The following is a 20,746-nucleotide window of genomic DNA, read 5'->3' as shown; positions in this document are numbered from 1 at the left end:
TTAGTTTTTTGGGGGAGATATGTATGGCAGCAGCTTTCTCCCCTCTCCCCATACATGACACATTAATATAAGCCAAGCTTTCATGTGCATGGGTGAATCAGGAGAGGTATTATTATTTTTTACTGCTTACTTATATAGCTCCATTATATTCGCTTTACAGACATTATGGGCACTGTCCCCATTGGGGATCACAATCTACATTCCCTATCAGTATGCCTTTGGAGTGTGGGAGGAAACCAGAGAACCCGGAGGAAACCCAAGCAAACACAGGGAGAACATACAAACTCCTTGCAGGTGCTGTCCTTGGTGGGATGTGAACCCAGGACCCCAGCGCTGCAGTGCTAACCACTGAGCCACTGTGCTAACCATGAGGTAGAGGGCAGCTGAACACTCATGCGACCAACAACTCTCATGTGTATTAACCATTACTATTCTGCTCCCAGTAAAGGACTTGTGCAGTAAAGGAAATGTTTTGGGAAATACACCAGTACAGCATCCCCGGTAATAAGCCTCTATCACTATTAGTGCCCACAGGTGTCCATACACAGTACAGCAAAGTCAGACGATCATCCAGCGTGCACGGGGCCCTCTGACTCTGTTAGACTTGAAGGATTGGGCCTGTGAAATACATGCTCGGCCAGCAAGCACTGAAGGTATTTGGGCACCATAACATGTAACCAGCGGCAGTGTAAGGTGTAAAGGTGCCCATATACAGATGAGGAAAATAGCCGATTTCTATCATAATGAACATTTGTCGGGCAAAAAAATATCAATGAACTGCTAATTTAGCAGGTCGGTGGCTCTCTGTCATCTGGAAAGATGCCTGCTGTGTCTGTCTATTTAATAACAACCAAACCCACTGATTTGTGCAGGATTGGACAACCATCTAGTGTATGTGGGGGTCACAAGACTACAGCCATCTCTGCTGGGAGGAATCGTCTGCACTACAGTGCCATCCTTGCTTTGACGGATAGTACTTGTCCCCATGTTATTTTATGGGACTGTGCACGTCTGATTTTTTGCATTGGACCAAATCAGTCCGAAGAAAAAAATAATAATTTAATTTGCAGCATGCACAACTTGCCTCCAAGAATCAGATGGCACTAGCCCATTCAACTCTATGGGTTTCCGAAAGAAAATCAGACCGCACTCGGATGATATAACAGAGAAACTGTTTTTTTTCCTCTCTCTACCCCGCTGAGAAAATTGGATCTCTCTCTATTCAGCATAATCAGACCAATTATCTGGGATGCGGAGAAACCGGTCATCTGCACTGAAGTGCTATCCTTACAGTCAATATCACCAGGACCCATCAGAAATCTGAGGCACCCATCAGTGGGCTCCATTACAGAACCGATCCATATACCGGGCTGGACTCTTCGGCCATGTTGAGCTTCTGGTGAGTTTTTGATGCTGCAGAATTTTTGCACCTATTATTTAAATTATGTTACTTGTGTATTTATTGTGTTTTTGAAGTGGAGTTTTTTGTCTGTTGTTGGTGTCATGCTTTAAATAAAGCTGCTTTGTTTTTGATACTTCCTGGTATTTGGCTTTGACAAAACTTTATTGCCATACGTAGGGGCGGATTACTTGCGTTTTTGATAAGTTTCGGTCGTGGAAATGCATGTGCGTTTTTTACCTGTGGATTTTTCACATCTAATGCAAGTCTATGGGAAAATCCGCACAGAAAACTCCACGTATTGGCAAAAGAAATTGTCACGCAACGCAGCTCAGTTTACACGGAGTAAAAAATATTTAAAAAAAAGCACAGTGGGCGTGAGGTTTCTATAAATCCCATCCACTTTACTGGAACCGTAAGATTATGCGGTTCTCCTATAGCAAAAATACGCAGCAGCAAAAACGCACCAAAACCTCATCATGGGAACGCGGCCTAAAGGAAAGGAATGCGTTAAAAACCCCGCAGGGTCATATGACATCTACCTATCTGACTACCACACCAATCACTGGCCTCAGCCCTGTAGGGCTTCAGACTGCAAAGAAAAGTGATTGGCTGCAGTGGTCACGCAGGTAAAGAACGGAGGCGCTGGAGTGAAGGACTGTATTAAGGCAGTGATGCGGTGTTTTTTTAACACAGATTTTTGCCAATTCCTGTGTCACCCTTAATTAGAGTCTGATCACTAGGACCCCTGCGCTTTGCAGACCCCCATCTTCCATTGTCTATGGGACTACTGGGAATACAGGCGCTGTACTCGGCTCTCTCTGCCAGTCATATAGACAATGAATGGAGCAGGGGCTGGGCCTGTGCACCTCCGCTGCTTACAAGATAGGGGTCTGCAGAGCACTGGGGGTCCCGGATCCTATACTTAGGGGATTACCTGCCTTTGTGGGAAGAATGACACTAGTGTTAACCCCATACAGATGCGATGGAGAGTCCTGCAGCCAGTCCTCAGCCCCCCAGCGCAGCTGCCAGCCTGGGTACCTCTGTAGAACTACAAGTCCCAGCACGCGGAGCCCCAGGCCTGGTAGCTGCAGAGAATGGCAGGTCCGGCCACTGGCGGACACCGCACAGCGATCAGGCCCCGCTCTGGTTACTCACGATGCCCGGCAGGTCGGCGTATTTGGGATCGGCCATGTTTGCTGTGTACACACTGACAGGAGGGCGCGGCTCAGGGTAGGAGGAAGACGCGGGCTCCGGCACCAAGAGCGGACACACCGGCGGCTGTACACACAATGCGTCAGGGGAGACCAGCTCACAGCACGCCGTACAGCGAGGAGCCCGGGGACAGCGGCCGGGGCTGTTACTGAGCACCAACTACCGGCAGGGCAAACTCTCGCGAGAGGACCATTCGAGACTGCCATTAGACGGCGCGGTGCTTGTCGGGAGATGTAGTCTTAGCGGACCCTTTATTTCCCATGTAAAGGCGGACGGTTCTGCACACAACCAAGAAAAGGAATTGCTTATAAAGCACTACTGCCCCTTTAAGGCTGTGTTTTACAATTACCTGTTTTTAACATTGATTTTTTAGGAATTTTTGGAGGATTTTTTCTTTTCATTAAGTTTTGGAAAAGTTTTTTTCCCCTGAAGTGTTGTTTGCAGCCTTCTGGTTGGACAGGGCTTAGTCTGGAGAGGTTTGCTTCAATATCCACCCTTCACAAAAAAAGCCTTAAAGAAGCTTCCTACTCAATGGCAATGCTGTTTGCTGTTTATATGAGTTTTTAAGTGTTTTTTTTTACACCAAAACATCTGTTGGAAAAATAAAAAGTACATGTCTCTTCTTTGAAGCGGCTCCCTATAGAATATGCTGCAAAAAAAGAAAAATCACTTCAGGAAAATAAAAACTCCTCCAAAAATTCCCCAAAGAAGCAGCTGAATGATTTCCACATGAAAAATTTATCATTTTTGAACTCCAACGAAGACCCCGTGTCTGCACATAGCTCACGTAGGACCTGCATATTTTGTACATTTTTCATTGTTGTATTTCAAAATCTATAACATATATAGATTTTCTCAGTGTAGCTTGTTTTTAATAGCACGAGTAGTTTTTTTTTTAATGGTGCTATTTTGGAGTATATATAATTTAATGATTAGATTGTAGAATTTTTATTTTTGAGGGGGGCAATGTAAAAAATAGCAATTCTGCAGTTTTTGTGGCTTGTTTTTACCTTTCGGTTTTACACCATTCTCCGCTGGTATAAGGGACATCTTACAGTTACTTTGTGGATCGGCTCAATTAGGGCAATACCAATTTGTTCAATTCGTTTTGAACAATTAAAACATAAAAAAATTGTTTCTTGTGTCTCTGTTGTCTGAGAAACATAACTTTTTACTTTATCACCGGATGCAGTTGTGTGAGGGCTTGTGTATTGCAGGATAACAGCTTTTTGATCACATTTTGTTCAATTATTTGTGATATAGGATGAACAAAAAAAAAAACAGCAAATTTTGCCAATGTTTTTTATTCATTGTCAGTTCATTGTACGAGTTTAGGTTAGGTTCACATTTGCTTTTTCAGTAAGTTCAATAGTTTTTGAAAGAATAAAAAACCCAACATGATGTGCGTTTTTTCTGTGAAAAATAAGAACCCCACAAACGGAAACCACATGGACTTGAGGCTCATTCAGACATCTGTGCAAATAGATCAGAGCACTAAACGCTAATGCACTGGCTGGCCGCAAGTCTACCGTTCTGACCGGCGTAACTCAGTTTGACCGATGGGGGGTGCAGGGTCACTCGGATTTCCAATCTCCGCCTGCCCGGTGGCTTCAACCGCTGTTGTTCCCTCGCCGCCTGCACTGGGGACTGCAGGTAATCGAGTGCTGGGGCTTGGAGGTAGAATCAACAACTCTTCTTCGTCCACATCGTGGCTTGGGGCAACTGTGACAGGTCCCTCTCTAGAAGCAGGTGATTCTTCTCCACCCTCGTCATCTTTAGACAGACAGGGTCGCAGCATACTATGATGAACCACTCTGGTAGGGGCTCCTTCAGCCCCCTCGGGTTGAACTTCATACACAGGTCCTTCAGCGCCAATCCTGCGCTTCACTCGGTGCGGGGTCCGTTCCCACCGCCTACTCAATTTGCCCCGGGGCCGCCTGTCCCGAACCAACACCCGCTCCTCGGGCCTCAGAGCTGTCCCTCGAAGAGGCAATGTCTCATGATGTTTGAGCTCCTGAAACTTTTGTTGTACCAACCGTCGGAGGGTCTGCAGTCGATGCCGATGTTCTCAGACCTAGGAAGACACCCCCGTCCGTGAGTAGTCCTCCACGGGGTCCAGCTCTAACTCGGTGATCTCTCGCCCCTTTCGTCCGAACAGCAAGGTATAAGGAGTAAACCCCGTCGTACTATTCACTCGGTTGTTGTAGACCCACACCAGCTCGGCCACAAACTCAGGCCATCGTACCTTCCGATCTTCCTCCAACGTGCGAAGCATTTGGATCAGTGTCCGATTAAAGCGTTCACAGGCCCCATTTCCTTGAGGGTGGTAAGGAGTAGTCCGTGACTTCTCAATCTTGTACAACCGGTGCAGCTCTTCCATCACCCGGCCTTGGAAGCAGGCACCTTGATCGGAATGAATCCTCTTTGGGCAGCTGTACACCCGAATGAAGTCTCGGCAGATGGCCTGTGCAGCTGACTCGGCGGTCTGGTCTCTGGTCGGGGTCACTACCGCAAACTTGGTGAAGTGGTCTGTCATTACCAGGCAATGTTCATACCCGAGATGCGCCGGTCCAACAGTCAAATAGTCGATCATCAGCACCTCCAAGGGGGCAGAAGTCACAATAGTTTGTATGTGGACCCGCTGCTCCGGGGGCTTTACCAGAGCTCCGACATCTTCGACAAGTGTCTTCTATTGTTGCTCGCAGTTGGGGATGATACACCAGCCTCTGCAACCACTGAAATGTCTTCTCTGGTCCGAAGTAAACCCCTCTTTCATGAGCCTCCTTAGCCACTACTCCGTCCAACTTCTCTGGGATCACCACTTTCCAGGTGGTCCCGAACTCTCGCAGTAGCTGCACCCGTCGGTACAGCAGCCCGTCTCGCAAACACAGTCTCTCCCATTGTCCCAGCATTTTCAGTGCTCCCGAGGACAGGGTACTCCTCGACTGGGGACTTGCCGCAAAGCCACCCATTGACGTAATTGAGCAACTTCTCTGTCAGTTTGTTGAAGTCGGATCCAGTCACCTCTTGGCCGTCCTAGCACTTGTTCTTCCGAAGTCTCTCCTATCTGTCCCTGCACCGCAGCCAGCGGTCCCATGAAACTTCGGAAGCTAGGGGTCGCATCCGCCTCCAAATCTTCATCGCGGTCATGATCAGGCCGTTCATATGTCAGTCTGGAGAGGGCGTCGGCGCGAGTATTCTCTGCCTTAGGCCGGTAGGCGATCTTTTACCGGTACCTGGCCATGCGGGCCACCCACCGCTGCTCCAGGGCCCCCAATTTCGCATTCTCCAGGTGGGCCAGCGGGTTGTTATCTGTTCTCACCAGTACTTCGGACCCGAATCAAATACTCCGCAAACTTCTCGGTCATTGCCCAAACCAGAGCCAGCAACTCTAATTTGAAAGAGCTATAATTATCTGGGTTCCTCTCGGAGTCGTGAAGGTAGCGGCTAGTATACGCAATCACGCGCTCTTTCCCCTCCTGTACTTGGGATAACACGGCTCCCAGACCATGTAGGCTCCCATCAATGTGGAGTATGAAGGGTTGGGAGAAATCCGCATAGGCAAGTATTGGGGCCTCGGTCAGGGCCATTTTTAGGGCACGGAAGGCCTCTTCCTGGCTGTTTCCCCACCGAATTGCCTGATTCTTGGAGCCCGCCGGCACTCCCTTAAGTAGCTCCAGCAATGGGTTGGCCATGCGGGTGAAGTTCTTCACGAATCTTCGGTAGTACCCGGCAAGTCCCAGGAAGGCCCGAACGTCCTTCACTGTCTTCGGGGTAGGCCACTCCTGTACGGCGGCCACCTTTTCCTGGGTGGGCCTGACTCCTTCACCGGACACAGTATTGATGCGCCCACTGGGCCGTGTGTGCACGTGTGTGGGTTACCCGGAGCCGGGTCTCTGGGAGTTGTAGTCTCCGTGGCGGTGAGCCAGTCCCGTGGCTCAGGGTGGTCAAACCAGTGGCAGTCTTTTATAGGGTTTTTATGGTTTAATGTCCGACTACGCCACCCGTGGATTGTGGTCAGGGTGTACCGCCGCTGCGAGGCAGACCGCTGAGGCTGGTGTGGTGTGCGCAGCAAAGGGATGGGATAACTCCCAACGGGAAGAGTATAGCCTCAGGGCAGGGAATGTGGATGATGGGAGTGATGGTGCACGGGCGCAGCAGGAACGATGCAGAGTCTTTGCAGTGCAGTTCAGGGTCTTTACTGGTGATAATAAGGCAGACCCTCCCGGGAGTACTGGCTAGCATAAGAGGCCTGGTCAGTCTGCGAGCAAACAGGAGTTCCCCTGACCAGGTGGAGTTGTACGCCTCCCCGTCTATCTGCACTCTTCCTGGCTACCTTGCTGTAAGCGAGTGGAAGTAGCCCACGTCCCTGAGTATACCGTGTGGTGCTCACCCATATGGCTGGTGACTTGGGGCCTTCTGATAGCCTCCGCTCCTCGATGGCGGTGCTGGTCCCTTGCTCGTGACTGAGCCTCCGGGCTTCTATGGCCAGAGGACCTGAAATCCCCTGCCGGCGGGTTTCTGCTGCTGGGTATATATAAGTCCCCACAGCCTCGGACTCCTGTGTCCGGTTCTTAGCGTCTTCTGCCAGGACGAACTCCGCTTAGCTCAAGTCCCTGGTCTTCAGCTCCTGCTCCTACAGAGCTCCTCGCTGTTACTTTCCCTGTGTCTGGAACAAACTCCAGGCTCTGACTCACTAACCCCGCCCCAGATCCAGTTTATATAAGGCAGGATCCTCCCCTATCTGGTCTGGGACAGGAGGTGTTGCATGCTTAAGGGCTCCTGACCAGGAAACCTCCCACTTGCTCTCAGACATAATATTTCTATCACTGTGGCAACCAGACCCCTGGGGTGCCACAGTATGACCGAGATATTCGATCTGTTTGCGGAACAGGTGGCACTTCTGGGGCTTCACCTTTAGGCCATGACTCTGTAGGTGACTCAGTACTTGCTCCAGTCGCTGGAGGTGCTCCTCGAAGGTGGCGGCATAGACAATTATGTCGTCAAGGTAAATCAGTGTCGCCTCGAAGTTCAAATCGCCCAGGCACCTCTCCATCAGACGCTGGAACGTCCCGGGGGCGTTAGGCTGAAGGGCATCCGATTGAACTCGAACAGTCCCATGGGTAATATGAACACCGTCTTCGCACGGTCGTGTTCGGCCACGGGCACCTGCCAGTACCCACTGGCCAGATCCAAGGAGGAGAAGTATCTTGCCTTCCCTAAGGCCCAAAGGGACTCTTCGATTCGGGGTAGTGGGTAAGAGTCCCGTACTGTACAGACATTCAGTCGTCTATAGTCCACACAGAACCGCAGGGTCCCATCTTTCTTCCGGACCAGGACAATCGGGGCTGCCCACGGACTCTGACTCTACCGTATCACACCATTCTGTAACATATGGGCTAGCATCTCCTTAACCTCTTTATACATCTGGGGAGGTATCTGCTGGTATCTCTCCCGCACTGGGGCAGCGCTCCCAGTAGGAATCTCGTGGGTAATGGCTTTGGTGCAACCAAAATCATCCTCATGGCGAGCAAAGACTTCCTGGTACCGCTCCAGCACATCCCCAACCTGCTGCACCTGTCGAGGTGTAAGTCCCGTCAATTCAGCCTGCATTCGTTCTAGGATTCTTCATCCCCCCTTCGCACTAGCCCGGTGGGGTTCCGGCGGCACGGTGACCGCCAGAGTCCAGGGGTCTCCTCGTACAGCGGACAGCTGTACCACATCAGGTCGCACCAACTTCTCTGGCATTCCCAGAAACTGGGCTATTTCCACCCTGGGATGGAGTGTGAGATCATCTTCGCCCAGATTAACACACCACACTACACTGTGTGCAGAATTATTAGGCAAGTTGTATTTTAGAGGATTATTTTTATTAATGATCAACAACTATGTTCTCAATCAACCCAAAAGACTCATAAATATCCAAGCTTAATATTTTTGGAAGTTGGAGCGGTTTTTTTTTAGATTTGGCTATCTTAGGAGAATATCTGTTTGTGCAGGTAACTATTACTGTGCAGAATTATTAGGCAACTTAATAAAAACCAAATATAATCCCATCTCACTTGTTTATTTTCACCAGGTAAACTAATGTCAGTGCACAAAATTTAGAAATAAACATTTCTGACATGCAAAAAACAAAAAAAATTAGTGATCAATAAAGCCACCTTTCTTTAGGATGACACTCAGCATCCTTCCATCCATAGATTCTGTCAGTTGCTTGATCTGTTTTCGATGAACATTACGTGCAGCAGCCACCACAGCCTCCCAGACACTGCTCCGAGAGGTGTACTGTTTTCCCTCCCTGTAAATCTCACATTTTATGATGGACCACAGGTTCTCTATGGGGTTCAGATCAGGTGAACAAGGCGGCCATGTCATTATTTTTTCTTCTTTTAGACCTTTACTGGCCAGCTACGCTGTGGAGTAGTTGGATGCATGTGATGGAGCATTGTCCTGCATGAAAATCATGTTTTTCTTGAACGATACCGACTTCTTCCTGTACAACTGCTTGAAGAAGTTGTCTTCCAGAAACTGGTGGTAGGTCTGGGAGTTGAGCTTCACTCCATCCTCAACCCGAAAAGGTCCCACAAGTTCATCTTTGATGATACCAGCCCATACCAGTACCCCACCTCCACCTTGCTTGCGTCTGAGTCGGATTGGAGCTTTCTGCCCTTTACTGATCCAGCCTCTGGCCCATCCATCTGACCCATCAAGAGTCACTCTCATTTCATCAGTCCATAAAACCTTTGAAAAATCAGTCTTAAGATATTTCTTGGCCCATTCTTGACGTTTTATCTTACGTTTCTTGTTCAAAAGTGGTCATTTTTCAGCCTTCCTTACCTTGGCCATGTCCTTGAGTATCGCACACCTTGTGCTTTTTGATACTCCAGTAACGTTGCAGCTCTGAAATATGGCAAAACTGGTGGCGAATGGCATCTTGGCAGCTTCACGCTTGATTTTCCTCAATTCATGGGCAGTTATTTTGCGCCTATTTTGGCCAACACGCTTCTTGCGACCCTGTTGGCTATTTGCCATGAAATGCTTGATTGTTAAGTGATCACGCTTCAAAAGTTTGGAAATTTCAAGACTGCTGCATCCCTCTGCAAGACATCTCACAATTTTGGACTTTTCAGAGCCCGTCAAATCTCTCTTCTGACCCATTTTGCCAAAGGAAAGGAAGTTGCCTAATAATTAAGCACACCTTATATAGGGTGTTGATGTCATTAGTCAACACCCCTCCTCATTACAGAGATGCACATCACCAGATTTACTTAATTGGTAGCTGGCTCTCAAGCCTATGCAGCTTGGAGTAGGACAACATGTATAAAAAGTATCAAAGTGATCAAAAAAAGCATTTGCCTAATAATTCTGCACGCGGTGTATAACATTGCCACCCTGGACGGTAGCCAGTGTCCGAGGCACCAAGAGTCCGGGGAGTGCTTTGTCCATCGATGTTGGTTCTATCTGAACTTCGACCCCCTCAAGAGGTGTGCAGGCCCGTGCGGGTAATGTGAGTACAGTTTGTCCGGGCGGTAAGGTGAGCGCCGTAGCTGCTGGCACTATTATTTTCCCCAGGATCTTCCCTTCACTCGACGTCTCCTGAGCCTGGGCAGCTCAGATTAGTTGTTGAAAGACCCTCCTTTGGGGAGTTCGCGGGTCCCACTGGTCTAGAGGAATCTCCTTCGGCTCACTAAGCAGGATTTGCCCGATCTCTTTCAGCACATTCATTCCGAGGGTCACCGGGGGTCCACTTCCGGTTCCCCCTGCGACCAGGACGACTTTTTTTCCCACATCTTTTCCACACACTCGTATCTTCATCCACACCACCCCTGCGACTGGGATGAGTAATTGATTAGCTGCCGTGAGTCTAATTACTGGTCCCCATTCAGGCCGCGCTATCTCTGGAAATCGCTGTGGAAAGTAGGCTCCTGTCATCGTAGTCACCTGGGATCCCGTGTCAACCAGGCAGTGAACAGCCCGACCGCTTATTTCGGCCCAGACAGTCGGGCTGCTGGAAACTAGGTCCTTGGGACTTCCTCTTTTTCTTTCCCCTTCCTCAGGCTCCGTGCTGTGTCCCCCAAACACGGAGCCCGCTATTTTATCGGCTGTCGCGACAGGGGCCGCCCTCGGCTAGCACAGCCCCTGGCGTAATGTCCTGCGCCTCCACACTTCCAGCAGGTCGTGTCTCTGTCTGTGTAGGGCTGCCTCCCTCCTCTATGGAACTCTCCTGCAGGGTGGGTCCTGAATTCATTTCTTTCCATAACTGGGGCAATCGATCTGGGTATCTCTGGTGTCGGGGCAGGGGTTTTCTTGCGACTGGACCATTCATCCTGCATCTCCTGTATCGCCTTCCGCATCTCTCAAGCCCATTCCGGTTCAGCTGCAGGCGGAGTGGGTACCTCATTACTCCGGACCATCCCTGCCAGGACCGTCACCCCCATCTCCTGCTCTCTCACACGTGCCTCCGCCCCCACTTCTAGAAAAGTCATACATGGGTTGGCGCGCAGGCGATCCCGCAAGGCCTGCTTCAGCTGCACATCCCTGAGGCCTGCCACAAACTGGTCCCTTAAGATCACGTCAGGGGGGCCCATTCCCAAATTCCCCATGTCGCCTTTTCTAGTGATATAGGCATGCACCCTCTGTAAGGCATTAACATGCTGCGTCACAGTCTCCCCCTCCTGCTGCACTTGGTGAAACAGTCGTATCCTCAGCTCTCCTACATTGGTGGGATCCCCATGCATCTCCTCCAGTATCCGCACCACTTTTTCTACAGTATCCCTGTCATGGGAAGGGCGGTACATCACGGACTGTCCCGCGCGAACGTCCTCTTCTCTCCCTCTCTCTCGTCACACCAGGAGTCCCTCTGTCACCTGACCTCCCAGCTCTCTCTCTCGACACACCCCCTGCTTCCCTGTGACATGGCTCCTCTGCTTGCAGTCTGTCTTCCCCCTGCAACAAGAGGTACGGCCCCGGCAGTTCCAGATCCCTTGCTCTGAAAGCACTCACACCCCGGTCTTCCCCCTTACAAATGCATTGGGGTCGGTGCTCACGTAAGGAGATGGACAAAGGGAAGATTTCCACAGTTAATGTATATCAGGATGTCCGCAAGTCACGCACTGCCATCTACTGGCCAAAGATTGTAGGACAAGAAAAAGTGAAAAGGATTGCATCAGCAGGAACAGCATAACGAAGTGCCTGATTCTTGAGGGGAAGAGATTGGAGGAGACACCAGGTCAAGTGACAGCTGTGGCACAGTTAATAATTTTAAAATGAGACAAATAGACGAAGTAGCAAAAAATAACGAGGTGATTATTATGGGGGACTTCAACTACCCCGATATAGACTGGGAAACCGAAAGCTGTAGATCTCAGAAAGGAAACAGGTTTCTGTCAATTATCAAAGACAATTATTTGTCACCACTTGTGCAGGAACCAACTAGAGGGACGGCCCTTTTAGACTTAATATTAACTAACAGGCCAGACAGAATAACTGAGGTGCAGGTCGGGGGGCACCTGGGAAATAGTGACCACAACATTATACAATTCCACATGTGCTTCAGTAGGGTGCCCAGCAAGGGAGTCACAAAAACACTGAACTTCAGGAGGGCAAAGTTTGATCAGCTAAGAGATGCCCTTCACCTTATAGACTGGGATAGTATCTTCAGTAATAGGAGCACGGATAGAAAATGGGAAATTTTCAAAACAGTCCTACATAGTCACTGTAGAAGGTACATACCTTATGGGAATAAAAGGGCTAGGAATAGGAGGAAGCCAATGTGGCTAAATGAGGAAGTCAAGAGGGCAATGAAAACAAAAAAAGGGTTTTCAGTAAACTTAAACAAGAAGGTAGCGAGGAAGCGCTAATATCTTATAGGGAAAAATACAAAATCTGTAAGAAACAAATAAGAATAGCAAAAGAGGAGACAGAGAGACTAATTGCCAAGGAAAGTAAAACGAATCCCAAACTGTTCTTTAACTATATAAACAGTAAAAGGATTAAAACTGATGGAGTTGGCCCATTGAAAAATAACCTGGGTAAAATCATAGAGGGCGATGAGGGTAAAGCAAACCTACTCAATAGCTTCTTCTCCACTGTTTTCACAAAAGAAAACAATTTATCGGAGGAAATGCAGAGTGATAAAGTAAACCCTCCGCTAAATATCACCCACCTAACCCAGGAGGAAGTTCAGAAACGCCTAAATAATATCAAAATAGACAAGTCACGAGGCCCAGATGGCATACACCCCCGGGTACTAAAAGAATTAAGTAATGTGATAGACAGACCGCTGTATCTTATATTCAAGCACTCTTTATGGACAGGGACTGTGCCACTAGACTGGCGCCAAGCAAATGTGGTACCAATATTCAAAAAGGGGTCTAAAAGTGACCCTGGGAACTATAGACCAGTCAGCTTAACGTCTGTTGTGGGTAAATTGTTTGAAGGATTTCTTAGAGATGCTATTGTAGAATATCTTAATGATAATAAGTGTCTAACTCCATATCAACATGGATTCATGAGGGATCGCTCCTGCCAAACAAACCTGATTGCCTTCTACGAGGAGGTGAGCTCACAGCTGGACCGGGGAGAGTCAGTGGATTTTGTATACCTTGACTTCTCCAAAGCGTTTGATACCGTGCCACACAAAAGGTTGGTATATAAAATGAGAATGCTTGGTCTGGGGGATAATGTGTGCAAGTGGGTAAATAGCTGGCTGAGTGATAGAAAGCAGAGGGTGGTTATCAATGGAGTAAGCTCAGGGTGGGTCAGGGTTACTAGCGGGGTGCCTCAAGGGTCTGTCTTGGGCCCTATATTATTTAATATATTTATTAATGATCTAGTGGAAGGGTTGCATAGTAAAATAGCAATATTTGCAGATGATACTAAATTTTGTAAAGTAGTTAATACAGATGAGGATAGGGCACAGCTACAGGAGGATTTAGATAAATTGGGGAGTTGGGCCAAAAAATGGCAAATGGGGTTCAATGCCGATAAATGTAAGGTCATGCACATGGGAAAGAAAAACAGCAGTCACCCATACATATTAAATGGGAAACCGTTGGGGAAATCTGACATGGAGAAGGACCTGGGCGTCTTGGTTAATAGCAAATTAAATTGGAGTGCCCAGTGTCAGGCAGCAGCTGCGAAGGCAAATAGAGTCATGGCATGCATCAGAAGAGGAATAGGGGCATATGATGAGAACATTGTTCTTCCTCTGTATAAAGCGCTGGTAAGGCCGCACTTAGAATATTGTGCACAGTTCTGGGCTCCGGTGCTCAGGAAAGACATATTGGAGCTAGAGAGGGTACAAAGGAGGGCGACAAAGGTAATAAAGGGAATGGAGGGACTAGAATACCCAGAGAGGTTGTCTAAATTAGGCCTATTTACGTTGGAAAAGAGAAGGCTTAGGGGAGACCTCATAAACATGTATAAATACATCAGGGGGCAGTACAGAGATCTCTCCCATGACCTGTTTATACCAAGGATCGTGACAAAGACGAGGGGGCACACTATGCGTCTTTAGGAAAGGAGGTTCCTGCACCAGCATAGAAGGGGATTCTTTACGGTCAGAGCCGTGAGACTCTGGAACTCTCTGGGAGAGGAAGTGGTGATGTTCAACTCACTTAATGAGTTCAAGAGAGGCCTGGATGCCTTTCTTGAGAACAATAAAATTACATCTTATGCTTAGTGATAGTTAATTAATCCAGGGATTTAATCTGACTGCCAGATTGGAGTCGGGAAGTGAATTTTTCCTCAATGATGTAAATTGGCCTATACCGCATGGGTTTTTTTTGCCTTCCCCTGGATCAACGCTGCGGAATAGCTGCAGTGCACAAGAAATAGGCTGAACTGGATGGACGCTTGTCTTTTTTCGGCCTTATAAACTATGTAACTATGTAACTATGTAAAAAGGCCCAGAAGGGCAGTGAAGGGGAGGAGTTGGCGCTTGAACCTGAAGCAGGACTGACGTGCGGTGCAGCGAGGTTGGCTTATAGACACCATTACAAGTGACCAGACCCAAGTGAAGAATCGAGTGACCAGATCCAAGTGATGAATCAAGTGACCAGAGCTGGGTAGCCAGAAGCGGAGACGAGAGACCAGAGCTAATAGATCTGAGCAGACCCGAGAGAGAGACGACCAGGCCGCCAAATGTAAACAGGTACGCGGACACAGCAGAGGATGAGGACACAGTGGTAACTTAATCAACAAATATGAACAACAAGAAAAAGATATGCAAGAACTGGGGATCTCACAGGAAAATAATAAATATATAACAATCTTTATTGGCACATAATTAATGCAGACAACATAGACATCTAAAAACAATTAAGAACAACAACACAAGCTTATACTGAACCAGTCCAATGATAAGGCAAAGGTTCTACCCAAACCAAGTCAGGTGTTGGGAAATATCATATATGAGAATTAATTGACCCAAAGATGCCCACCAACAATGCATATAAAGTTTAAGCCAATAATAATGCAAATGGATTAAGTTCAAAGATGGTAAGCCTAATACATCATAACATTATAATGTGTAACATGTAAAAAAATATGTAAAAAAAAAGAGTCACAAGGGCCTGTCCAAGTTGTGTCAAGGGCCTACATATTAAGTGCAAGTGCATAAGGATACCTAAAAAGGCATAGCAGCCCAAAAGAAGCCCTATTTGCAAAAGATGTCAGGCACACAAGATGTAATCATAATATAAGCAGGTCCCATGGAGAATAGACAGTAAATCCTGTGAGCCAAATAGGTCAAGATAGAGTCAGATACAGCACCTGTATAATGAGGCAAGGAAGGGCAATAAAAAAAACACACGTATTGCTTCCAGCACATCAGGGGTGATTAACACAAGTATAAGTGATGCCTACGGCACTATGTAAAGAATAAAGCAAATAGTGAAAGGAGCGTGAGTTATTGTACAATAGAATATAGCAATTTGGCTCTACGGAATATCAGCAAAATTCTAATCACACACTATTGTTCTACTATTACAAATAAACAAAATATATTGTCATCAGTGATGTCTTGCTCCTAATACCATAACCTCTGGTGCGTTACCATCACTATCGGGCCCGTTACCACCGTCTCTCTGTCACTGTCTAGGCAATACGAGCTGTAATACATGCCCTAATGGAAGCCTATGATGCTATGCTGTCCCTTATCAATAAGTAGCTTTATACACTCGTTACACTGGCCACCTTCATCCCCTGATGCACGGCCCCAGTCCTCTGTGTCCCGTATGTCTACACCGGAAGTCACAGCTAACACGGATGTCCTTCAATGGCCTCTCTCTCGGCTCTGGCTCTGCTCCTTCGGCTTGTATCTGTTAGCTGTAGTCTCTCGTCTCCGGCTACCGAGCTCTGGTCACTCGGCTCCCCACTTAGATGTGCTCGCTCGATTCTTCACTCGGGTCTGGTCACATGTAATAGTGGCTATAAGCCAACTTCACTGCACGGCACGTCCATCCTGATACAGGCCTTGTAAATTTTAATAACTGCTGATGTATAAAAACTGATTAAGATGAAAACTTTGTGTTTTTCTCAATGAAACTTGGACATATTTTTATACCCTTTTGTGATATTAGCCTAAAACTGGAAGGCATTTTATTACACCCTTCCTCTGGCAATTTCTAATCAGTGTACTAAGATGGTAGCAATGAGGGCCTTTGTTAATCTCCTGATTGCCATAGCAGCCCATTAACACTCCATGATTGTAATGATGGGGGACTGATGGGGTGAACGGACAGAGGGTGTCCCCTTCCTATGTTTGATCGCTAAACTTTCGGAAACACAGACTGATTCGTCTGTGTGAACGTACCCTTAGAGTAAGGCCACGTACACATGTTCAGTATTTGGTCAGTTTTTTACCTTTGTATTTGTAAGCCAAAATCAGGAGTGGAACAATCAGAGGAAAAGTATAATAGAAACACGTCACCATTTCTGTATTTATCACCCACTCCTGGTTTTGTCTAACAAATACTGTAAAATACTGACCAAATAATGAACGTGTGAATGTGGCCTAAGGAAAATAAACTCTGGGATAGATTTCGCAATGGAGCTACTCAAGTTTTATGGAAGACACATAGAAAAACGTTATCTGCTGAAGACAATATTTATGAAATATCTTCAGCACTTTTTTAAGATATGAACATGTGGGATACGTTGGGTGACCTTTTTACTGAAGATTCCAAAAATTTTCTAACTAGGGCAGTTTCGTTAAACAACAGCAACTGGGACCTGGAAGGATTTCCTTCCGTTTCAGGGATGACTTTAGTGCTGGCTGTTCTGGGGAACAGCCTGGTGTAGTTTCATATGGTATATTATTACTATTCCATTTCCCCCAATATACTCACCATTCATATCCCCAGTCACTTCGAATAATAATAATCTTTTTATATAGCGCCAAGATATTCCGCAGCTCTTTACAACTCAGACAATTTTTTACAGACATTATGGGCACTGTCCCCATTGGGGCTCACAATCTCCATTCCCTATCACTATGTCTTTGGAGTATGGGAGGAAACTGGAGAACCCAGAGAAAACCCACGCAAATATGGGGAGAACATACAAACTCCTTACAGATGTTGTCCTCGGTGAGATTTGAACCCAGGACCCCAGCGCTGCAAGGCTGCAGTACTAACCACTGAGCCACTGTGCTGACAAATGCTTCTGTGCCAATGGTCCTCTCGTTTCCGCAATCTTTGTTTGTGTCACCAATGTAACCAGGTTTCTAACACTTAGCTCTATATTTAAATGGGTTCTCTGGTGAAAACAAGTTATCACCTATCCATTGAGTAGGCTATAACATGAATCAGAGGGTCTCTGACCGCTGGGAACTGCACCAAACAGAAGATGGGAAACTTTTATCCATGTTAGAATGGAGCGGCAGTGCACATGCTTGATCGCTGCTCTATTCATTCCTTATGGGGCTGCCAAATGCGGGCTTGGTTTTTTCCCGCAGCCACGTAAAGAATAAATGAAGCAGATGTTCTTGCGCCTCTTTGAAGCCACAATGAACAACAGACACAGTCATAAAGGAGAGCAAAAGTAGTATATTTAAATTGCATTTGCCTCATTTTACTGAATGGCTTCATCAGGGGGACATATGATTCAGTTTTTCAGGGATCCAGATGAACAGAAGCCCTAGACTGAAACCATGAAAGCAATGGTGAATGCAGTGTGAATGTAGACTAAGACATCCACATTTATTTCGATCCTGTCTTGGTTTTCGACTGCATTTTGAAGGTCACAGTAGAATCACAAGCTGCACTATTTTATTCAAAGAAAAGAGAAACCCATTATAAGACAATAACTGGAAAAGAAGACGGGTCATGACAAATTGTAATGGAGCTGTCATATTATTTATTGATCCAGTAATTACAGAAGCGATGACGCCAGTATAAATAAACTGGTGTGTATCAGTTTTTTACATTTATCATTCACTGACCACTTTGATTAACAAAAAGACAAGTGATTCTGCTGTGTCTCCAGCCCCCTGAGCTCATCATTAGTGATGAGAGAGCACTATGCTCGGGTACTCGTTGCTCGGGTCGAGCAAATTGGAATGCTCGAGTGCTTGAACCGAGTAACGAGCCCAATGTAAGTCTATGGGAATCTCGAGCATTTTTCCGGCGGCTCCCCCCGGCGGTCTGCAGAGGGCCTAAAAATTGCCCAAATCAACGGGAACAGTGCTCAAATGACATGGGAGCAGCATGGGGAAGACCCCTGGAAGCATTTCTGACTCCCAGGTCACTGCTGTCAACAACGTTGTCAGAGTATTACGCCACTTTTACGGACTCACAATAAAACCTCCAAAAACTAAACCAAAATGGATTTAAATATGTTAAAGAACATCCTTTCCAGGGTAATGACTTGTATATAAGGCAAAATAAATAACCAAAAACAAAAATGCTCCTCCACACCTTGGGCTATGTTCACACATAGCGTTTTTGATGCGTTTTTGCACTTTTGCATTGCTTTCAACCAAGAAAAATGCATTCACCGGGAAATGTCATTTTAACATTTTACAACCTTATTTGGCCATGTGGTGTGTGACACATCATCAGACACATGCATTCACTGCCGAAAAGACATGGCAACAGCATGGGGAAGAGCCCTGGAAGCATCTCTGACTCCCAGGTCACTGCCTAAGTGTGCCCATCATAAGTGAACCTTGGCGCATGCGAAGATGCCTCCCGCCATGCACCTGTCATTGCAGACTTGCAACACTCACTGTCCACGTCCTTGTCCCAGCGCAGCGTTCAGTTGTCCCTACCCCATTCCTTGGAATGCAAGCACAAGTATGCAGCCAGCCAACCCACCCACAGGCTGCAAAATTATACTGCAAAATTTTTGACAGCTGCTTGCACTTGAAATGTGGTCTTTTAGGCTCGTGGAGATGGAAGCAGTCCACAACCTCATGGCAATGGCGGCCGGGTGTCCATACTCGGTCCCCAGCCGCCACTATTTCTCCCAGTGTCGTCTCTGCCTTCCACAAGCACGGGTCCCACAACATTACCCGTGCCCTCCTCAGTGCACTTACTGGGAAGGACCTCCTAACCACAAACAAATGGTCAAGTGAATGTGGCCAGGGAAGGTACAGAGCCAGTCCACAGCTTTTTTTCTGAGAGTTGTATGTCACCACAGCCATATTCTTTAGCTTGGTGAAAGGACTTGGGAAACCACATCTACTCCAGCTGTCAGTTTTCCCAGGAAGATCTCTAAAGCTGCTTGCACTTGAAATGTGGCCTTTTAGGCTCGTGGAGGCGGAAGCTGTCCACAACCTCATGGCGGCGACCGGGTGTCCATACTCAGTCCCCAGCCGCCACTATTTCTCCCGGTGTCGTCTCCGCCTTCCACAAGCACGGGTCCCACAACATTACCTGTGCGCTCCACAGTGCACTTACTGGGAAGGACCGCTTAACCACAAACACGTGGTCAACTGAATGTGGCCAGGGACGATACAGAGCCAGTCCACAGCTTGTCGGTGAGTTGTATTTCACCACAGCCATATTTTTTAGCTCGGTGAAAGGACTGACTTTTGGGAAACCGTATCTACTCCGGCTGTAATTTCTCCATCACCAGGTTCCGTCCACTGTCACACACGACCATGCCTGGCTGTATGTTCAGCGGTGAGAGCCACAGATCAGGCTGCTGTGTTACAGCTTTCAACAACTCTGGAGCGGTGGGCGGTTTGTCACCTAAGCATTAAGCATGTTATCGTCACCACAGCCTGTTGCCGCTTGGCCAAGGCAGTGCTGCAGTGCTTTCAGTTTGTGACTGATGTGGTCTTTTGGAGATGGAGGCCAAACTGGAGGAGGAGGTGCAGGAGCTGAACAATGATTACATTGAGGTTACATTGGCTACTCTGGTTTTTATACTAAAGAAAGATCCTACTGTTTTGTTCTTTTTTACGTTATTTTTTAAGACAAATGCATTCACCGGGAAATGTCATTTTAACATTTTACAACCTTATCTGGCCATGTGGTGTGTGTGACACATCAGACACATCCTGTTTCATTTATGATGGAGGGACTCTGAAAGTCACAAAGCCTATTTTTATAGGGCCATCAGGCGGCCCTTACTATTCTTAAAGGGCCAGCAGTCAGCCCTCGCTATTGTTAGAGAGCCATCAGCCAGCTATTCTTTGTTGTTCCCATTATTAACGAGTGGGTCTCCTACACTGTTATTGCGTATGCAGTGACTGCAAGGGCTGCCAAAATTTTGGAGGAACTCCAATGCCCCTTGCAAGAAACGAAGAGGTCAGAGAGCCTCCTAAAAACAATGTTCCCATTATTAGTAAGTGGGTCTCCTATAGTGTTTGCCTATGCAGTAAAGCAACGGCTGCCAAAAATTTGGAGGAACTCCAATGCCCCTTGCAAGAGACGTAGATATTTTTTGATATGGTACATATGGTGGTGATATAGTGGTGGAGGATGAGGATGCGGAGAAGGAGGAGGACAAGAGCATATAGACAAAATCAGGAAGCGTATACCCATGTCTGGGTGTGAAGACAGAGGTGCATGGGAATAGAGTTAGGACCCTCCCAAAAAAGACACTGTATTTGAGTTTATGTTATGCTGCTATCATTCGGTGGTGTTGAGAAGTCTGGCCCAATCCAGCCCTTGTTCA

General features: G+C 47.2%; 1 protein-coding gene across 1 annotated transcript in view; it reads right to left on the bottom strand.

Moving 5' to 3' along the window:
• Window positions 1-2,836, bottom strand: part of DCTN2 (dynactin subunit 2) — a 46,939-nt gene extending 44,103 nt beyond the window's left edge. Inside the window, exon 1 of the mRNA XM_073663307.1 lies at window positions 2,558-2,836. Within this exon, the coding sequence (XP_073519408.1) occupies window positions 2,558-2,593 (36 nt within the window). The 5' untranslated portion in view covers window positions 2,594-2,836. The remainder of the gene's footprint in view (window positions 1-2,557) is intronic.
• Between the last annotated feature and the right edge of the window lie 17,910 nt (window positions 2,837-20,746).

Source organism: Phyllobates terribilis, unplaced genomic scaffold, assembly GCF_046119375.1.
Source record: "Phyllobates terribilis strain yellow unplaced genomic scaffold, ASM4611937v1 Scaffold_2__4_contigs__length_985480577, whole genome shotgun sequence".
Classification (NCBI taxonomy): Eukaryota; Metazoa; Chordata; class Amphibia; order Anura; family Dendrobatidae; genus Phyllobates; species Phyllobates terribilis.
Note: the sequence above shows the minus strand (reverse complement) of the source record. Positions and strands in the feature narration are given on the sequence as shown.